At 40.9% G+C, this 7,249-nt stretch overlaps 1 protein-coding gene across 1 annotated transcript; it reads left to right on the top strand.

Annotated features, from left to right (window-relative positions):
• Positions 1–283: 283 nt before the first annotated feature.
• NDUFA5 (NADH dehydrogenase (ubiquinone) 1 alpha subcomplex, 5) lies at positions 284–2,780 on the top strand. The gene is made up of 4 exons (XM_010155124.1): positions 284–349; positions 1,103–1,219; positions 1,928–1,993; positions 2,581–2,780. The coding sequence occupies exons 1-4, from the start codon at positions 284–286 to the stop codon at positions 2,680–2,682; spliced, it is 351 nt and encodes a 116-aa protein (XP_010153426.1). The 3' UTR covers positions 2,683–2,780.
• Positions 2,781–7,249: the final 4,469 nt, after the last annotated feature.

The raw sequence follows: 7,249 nt of genomic DNA, 5'->3' as shown, positions 1-7,249 counted from the left end.
GCGCCAGATGTTGGCGAGGCAGCAGCCACCGTTAGCGAAGGGACGAACGAGGTGGGGAAGCTGGAGGTCACCCCACCGGGAAGGCTTTCCAGCCGCCGCTGTGAAGCGTGAGCTGCTCCCTCTCCACGCTTTTCCTCCCATGCGTGTGCGCTGGCGAGAACGGCGCGTTTGTGGGGTCGCGCCTGTGGTGGGAGGCGGAGACTCGTGTCACAGAACGGTCCCTGTCAGGTGTATGTTGAGCCAAAACAGTGTAATCGGATAGCATGGAAATACGTGCTTAGGTATGTGTTTGTGCTCTCTGCAGACCACTGGGCTTGTAGGATTGGCTGTCGCTGAAAACCCGCATGAGGTATGTCGCGTGTGTTTAACGGAAATTGTCAGATCAAAGCTTCTTGTTGCGGATTTGTGTATGTAGGCGCGTTGTGCACCTTAAAGCCGTGCCAAAATAACAACATCTTTGTTATTTTTTTGACAGCGGTATTCTATTTCTTATTATTCCTATAGGATGGCCATTCCCCTTCAGTTAAATAACGTTACCCAGCCACCATACATCCCAAAAGCTGCGATTTCTTCACTCTAACGTGTCCTTTATCACTGCATTTAAATCCAGCAATAAAAGTATTAAGTTTTAATTTAAATCTGTTTATCACTCAAAATTTTGCACTGGCATGAGGAGAAATGGCCAAAAAAAGTATTTAAACTGGTTATGCTGTGGTAGGTCATGTGCTTCTTTATATCTTTCCCAGGTAACTTTTCAAAAGCTGATGGTTTAGACATGAATTTGCCTTATTTTTTTAAAGTATGTTTAGTATTAGAAGTACAGCTTTTACTGTTTCCATATTATGTCAAATGTACTTCAGATTGCAGCTACTTTTCTTTAAGGAATCTGACAGTGGTAACTTCCCAGTCCTGGTAAATCACAGTCTTACCACAGAACTCTGTCTTGAGTTCAGATTCAGTTATTTTGTTAATCCTGCATTTCTGGATTGCATACCATAACCCTCCACATTCAGTGTATAGATAGTTAGCTGATAGGTCAAGTAGGACAAGAAGTTAAATAATTCAAGTTGTGTATATTAACCATGTCTTGTGATCGCTTCAGCGCCTCCGAATACTGTACACAAAAATCCTGGGTGTTCTGCAAAACATTCCCAAAGATGCAGCATATAGAAAATACACTGAGCAGATTGTAAATCAGCGATTTAATTTGGTGCAGTCGGTAAGTACAGTGCTGTTTCATAAATGTTGCACGTGAAAAGATTTTTAGGATGAGAATAATGATTTTCAGAATGACTGGCTGTTTTTGAAGAGTACATATAACTTTCAGGTATCAATTAAGAAATAATTGAAGAGGACTATTTTTGTTATTGACTGGTGTATTTTGATGATATATTAAAAAGAATTGTTAATTTCTTACTGAAGTTTTATGACAATTAAAACAGTTTTTTGAAGATTCGTAGAACATGGTGATTTCCACACACGTGCACAAAAAACCCTGTGCTCTTAGCAACGTTCTGTCTTGGTACAATCCATGTGTTTGACATTTTAAACCACTTTTTGGTTAATTAAAATACGCAGTTTTGGTATTGGGTATTTAAGGTGATAATTGGAAAGTTGCATGTAACTTCATAAAAAGCTAAGGTAAAATTTTCTTTCGAGATACATACAAAAGCCCTTAGCTGCTAATGCTTCTTTGGATGTCATTAAGTTGTACTCTTTGTATTTATCATGGAGCTTAATGATTGTTTTCCATTAAGAAGAGAGTGTGAATCCTTGATAATGTAAATTGACACATGACAGTTAATTTGATGGTAGTTTTGTCGAAGGCTAGGGTGTGGTCTGGTTCAGTTACAGTTTTCATGCTTTAGCTGGGCTTTCTACTTCTCAGTAAAACTAAACATTTATTTATATGTATTTGAATACACAGGAGAATGATGTGCAAAAACTGCAGGACAAGCTGAATAGTGGTCACATAGAAGAAGTCATTCTACAGGTAAAGTGGGGAAATTTAAGGCTTGGAACAAAAGGGAGCAGGGGTTTCTAGAGTCCCTTTGGCTGAGCTTCTGTTCAGAAATGGCATTTTACCTGTCTTCCTTTGCTGCAAACCAAACAATCAGGAAAAAGAAAATATCTGAAAATGAATTGGCATGTAGTGATTGGGATGACCATGTTAAACCCTAACACAGTTACACGTTTACTGTGTTAATGTTTACGTATAGACCACCTATACTTACATTGCTGCTTAGAGTCTAAATTAGTGGAAAGGGCAGAAGGTGATTGAATGATACTGAGAGATAATCCAAATAGACCGGAAAAATATCATGCAATCATTTTTGGTAATGATGAGGTGAACTGACTGACTGGGTGTTTGGAGGTGATTCAGTATGACTAAATGATTCAGATTGACTAAAAATAAAAGTAAATATCCCCAAAACACACAATTCCTTTTGGTATTTGTAGATGAAATTTGTCTTTGACTGTGACAGGTAGACATTACCTCTGTTTCAGTTCATTATCTTGGTGATTTAATACTTTAGCAAATGTGTAGAATTTAAGAACTTGTGTATGGTTTATTAACAGGCTGAAAGTGAGCTTTTACTGGCAAGAAAAATGATACAGTGGAAACCATGGGAGCCTCTAGTTGAAGAACCTCCTTCTGACCAGTGGAGATGGCCAATATAATTTTCAAAATGGTGTAACCTCTTGAAAGTTAAAAAAAAAAAGTTAATTATTAATCTATTGTTACTGACAGTTGTCTTTAAATTAAAGATAATAACTTCATAAGAACATGTTTTGTCCTAATGTCCACTTACATTTAGCAGTCTAAAGACTGCTTCCAATTGCTGGCAGAAGTTGTTTGGAGAAAGTTCTTTTCAGCTGTTGTACAACCTTTGGATTATTTCCTTTTGTTACTTACTATTAACAGGGTATTTGTGCCTCATTCCAAGTTATTTTTACAGTAACAAATATTATAGGCCATTTGAAGTCAAAATCAAAGTTGTAGAGAAGTGTGATCCTGCACTTCTCTCCCACCTTTGGCTATCTATTTTTGCCACCCACTACCTGTGTCTTTACGATCATACAGGTACTGAGATTGGGGGTCTGATGCAATGAAAACTAACCTTACCAAAAATAACAGCGTTTGAGGTTTCAGCTGAATCCTTGTCTTCAACTGGCCGACTTTGCTGCCCACATAAACACTAATTGTGACTCGGGGAAGCACTGGGAAGACCCAAGCTTGGAGGGGTGAGAGAGACAAGGAAGACTGCCCCTTAAAGTGAGGGCAGGGACAGCTTCCTTGGTTAGCAGGGTGAGTACCACACTTGGCATAATACCAGCGGCACAGGCTTTAGTACTGGGTCTTACAAAGCCTTTGTACATAAATATGTATAGATTTACTTGTATATTACTGATTCAGACCTTGAATATTTTTTAGTAATATGAAAAAAAAAGTGGTTCTTTCATGACACGTCTGGGTAGATTGTTTCAAACACTTAAGTGGAAACAGTGCCTGCCTCTTCCAAAAACTTTTGTTTACAATTTAAGCTTATAAGCCCCAATTAATATGTCCAAACTAGATCTAAGGATACTGTGAGTTTGCCTTCACTCACATTGTTCAGTGCAATTAATAAAGTACTTGCAAGTTTAAAGGTAAGAATATAGTTGTATGACAAAAATCTACAGTCTGTTGAAGGTTTACGATAGAGTGCTACTGCACTGCATTACATTACATAACATACTTTGTCATAGCTGTATTTTCTTAGTATTGAGGCCTGTAAGCTTACCTGTGACATCATTATTACTAACGATTAATTACATCTTCATACAATCCAGGTACTGGGGGAGTAGGACAGTAGAAGAGAAAACCGGTGAGTGCGCTTACGGTATTGACTAGCAACTACTTCCGCTGCTGCCTTTAGCATTTTTTTTCGTACATAGATTTTGAAAACTGAGGAAGTGGAAAATATTTTGCTTCATGATGTTGGAAGATTTTTTCAGTCTTGAAAAAGGTGGAAGCTGGTCTCTTCTGAAGTAAAACCACTAGATGGCATCCTAGAAAAGGACTTAGCTGAAGTTGACAGAGTTTTCACATGAGAAATGTGGAAGGATTATGAAATTGAATGACGGTGAAATTGAATGTCAGACGAGAAATGAAGGTGAATGGTTGTAAGTAACAAATATTGTGCTGATGCAAGAGGAAGCAAAATAAAAAATGAAGAAAAAGCCCCCAAAATCTAGTAGGAATGATACTGGCATGCAATACATGAGAGGGGAGTGGGGGGAAGTTGCTAGAATATGGTAACAACTGTTGGAATTCTTCTGACTCTTTCATAACAGAGACGTTAGTTGAACTCTTTTTTTTTTTTTGCTCATTTTTCTCCACTTCTGAAGCCGTACTTGTCATGTGACTTACAACAGCTCTCTTATAAGCTCATGAGTTGGGTTGCAGAGGAGAGGAAGTCTCTTTTTCTTGGTGCATTGCTGCTGAAATTTGATACTTGGACTTCTAAAACTGAGTTTGACTGAATAAAAGCATACTTGCATCCTCTCCACAAGTGCACAACTATGTCCTCAGTGCAGACCTTAATGAGTTGTTTACTACCTTGAGGGATGTTTTGGTTTTTTTTAAGCTGCATTTCCTAATTTGTATTTTCATGGATTTTACTGGTCTCTGAGTGTTTCACATGACTCAAAATAGCAGTTTTTAATATTTCTATCCAAAACACTGGATTAGCCTTCACAAATGCTTTAATTTAGGAATCAATTATCTTGAGTCTTGGAAAGGTTCTACTGAAGCCAACTCCAGGAATCATCAATAAGGGTTTTTCAGCTTTCTGAGCTTTTTATGAAATTCTTACAATGTGTTACGATTTATTTTCATTATGTTATTATTGGTTAAATTTTGTTTTCATTATCTTAGCATAAATTAATCACCTGTGCTACATAAGATTACTGAATTACTTAGTATTATGTTGTAGCATCAACTTCAAATAGCAGTTATTGAGAACAAAGGAAGGAAAGAAAATGGATTGCAGTTTGGGAGTGTCAGGGTGTATACTTTTTGTACTCTGTGGTGTAATTCATGTCATCCTTCTCCTGGCTAATTTAAAAACACATCTTTGCCAAGAAGAGAAACAGTAATTTTAACCTTGCTGTTAACTCTGTAAATTCACTCTGTAGCAACAGAACAGTACACATTTATTTTACAGGCAAGAGAGAATCTACGTTAGGAGTACTGTGTTGCAAATAATGTAAGATGGTTATGCTAGCAAGCCATAATTTGGAGACTAATGATTTTGTCTGATTTTTCTCCATTAACTATGTTGGAAATACATGATGATGCAGAAGAGTTTACTATTATCTGCTGTGATATGGTAAGGGAAATCACTGCAAGCCTTAAAACTAACAAATTTAGATCTTTAAAACACTTTGAGATGCTCTGATTGAAGTCATTATGCCATTGAAAATCACCATTTCTGCAAGGATGGTACCTAATACAGCCTGTGTAACCAGAAAAGCAACGTTGGCATGTGGGAGGAGTACTGAGGTTTTTGTTATTCCTAACGTGCTGCCTGTGCTGCTTAGCCTGTTTTGAGTGGCTGTGTTCTGAACGGGACACCATTTTCATCTTAGACGTGATTTCTGATTGCATTGAAAGGGAGATGAGTGAAAGCTGCTTTTTGCAAAATCAAAAATCATCTTGCAAACTGAAAATGAGTTTGAATGTTTAATCAAGTTGGCTACCTAACAGTGACAAGGTGACACAAAATGACAGTGTCTTTCTATAGAGATACTGTTAGTCCTGTTCTACCCTGAGTGGAACTTGAGAGCCACCTCCCAAGAGCGATCGCAGCAGAGTCTGTGTGAGCCCCACAGGCGAGAGCATGACTGGTAAAGCCAACCAACCCATCAGCTCAAAACCAACGAGCAATACACGAGCAAATGGGCTATCAGCTAGCAAATAAGCAGGCTATGGCCATCCTGCCCACTCCCGGCTAATGCACTGAGCATAACACGCTACGGAATGAAATACTCTGGTCAGTTTGGGTTAGCTGTCTGAACTGTGTCGTGTCCCGTCTGCCCCGTCACTTGTAGTGAGAAAGTTGGGAACACAGGTGCAGTATCAGAAATTGAAGAAGCCTACAAGGAAGCTGAGGGGGACTTTTTACAAGGGCCTGTAGTGACAGGACAAGGGGTAATGGGTTTAAACTGAAAGCAGGGAGATTTAGATTAGATATCAGGAAGAAATTCTTCCTGGCGAGGGTGGGGAGGCACTGGAACAGGTTGCCCAGAGAAGCTGTGGATGCCCCATCCCTGGAAGTGTTCAAGGCCAGGCTGGATGAGGCTTTGAGCAACCTGGTCTAGTGGAAGGTGTCCCTGCCCATGGCTGGGGGGTTGGAACTAGATGGTCTTTAAGGCCCCTTCCAACCCAAACCATTCTGTGATTCTGTAAAGTTCTTGAGTTAGTGCAAGCGTTCCCCAGCACCAACTAAAAACCACCTTACTGGTACTTTTCCCCGGGGCAAATCCAAAAGGTTACTTCATATCAGCTACTGTGAAGAAAAGTTAACTCTGTCCCAACTAAAACCCTCACAAATGCTCACAAGAGGGGTCTCTCAGAAATCACATGTTCAACACCAGGAAATCTGAGTTTCGTATGGTTTTAATTCTGGTGTAAGTGTTGTAATTTCCACCCGACAGCCTTCATCCTCACGGCAGACCTGTGTGGGGAGAACACCCCTGAACACATCGCTGGTAAGTGCTGACACGGCTTGGGTCTGCAGAGCGAGGGTTGGCAGCGTCCAAACACTCAGCTTCCATGATAGCCAGGGAACGGTTTTGGGTCCTAGCACAATTTCTGCTATGGTCTACCGTATGAACTGCAAGGAAAAACGGTGCTTTCTTACATCAATGCCGCTGCCAGCTGGCTGTGGATCACAGTGCAGGACATGGTGTGCCAGCACTGGTACAGAGGTGCAGTTAACCACCTCAGCGAGGCCGGGCGCGCAGGGGCCACGGTCTGAGGTGCCTTGGTGCTTCCGTTAACCGCGGTGGGGTAAAACGGAGCCACGGAGGTCTCTTTTCCCTTCTTTTTGGCTCTCCTCGTCCCTGCGGCTTGGCTGGCGCGGCCAGGCCCGCAGGCAGACGGGCCTCTGAGGGGCCCCGCCTCCCGGCCAGTCGCTTCCTCTCAGTGCGCATGCTCGCGGCGCCCTGTGCGTCCCAAGGGCTCCGCGAGGCACCGCCTGTC

The sequence above is a fragment of the Eurypyga helias genome, unplaced genomic scaffold (assembly GCF_000690775.1).
Source record: "Eurypyga helias isolate BGI_N326 unplaced genomic scaffold, ASM69077v1 Scaffold42187, whole genome shotgun sequence".
NCBI lineage: Eukaryota > Metazoa > Chordata > Aves > Eurypygiformes > Eurypygidae > Eurypyga > Eurypyga helias.
The sequence above is the reverse complement of the archived record's forward strand: the minus strand, read 5'-3'. Positions and strand labels throughout refer to the sequence as shown.

Coding starts and splice junctions, on each gene's coding strand:
- NDUFA5 (XM_010155124.1), top strand. CDS start 284: ATGTGTTTGTGCTCTCTGCAGACCACTGGGCTTGTAGGATTGGCTGTC. Junction 1,220..1,927: donor GATTTAATTTGGTGCAGTCG/GTAAGTACAGTG, acceptor TTGAATACACAG/GAGAATGATGTGCAAAAACT. Junction 1,994..2,580: donor TAGAAGAAGTCATTCTACAG/GTAAAGTGGGGA, acceptor GTTTATTAACAG/GCTGAAAGTGAGCTTTTACT.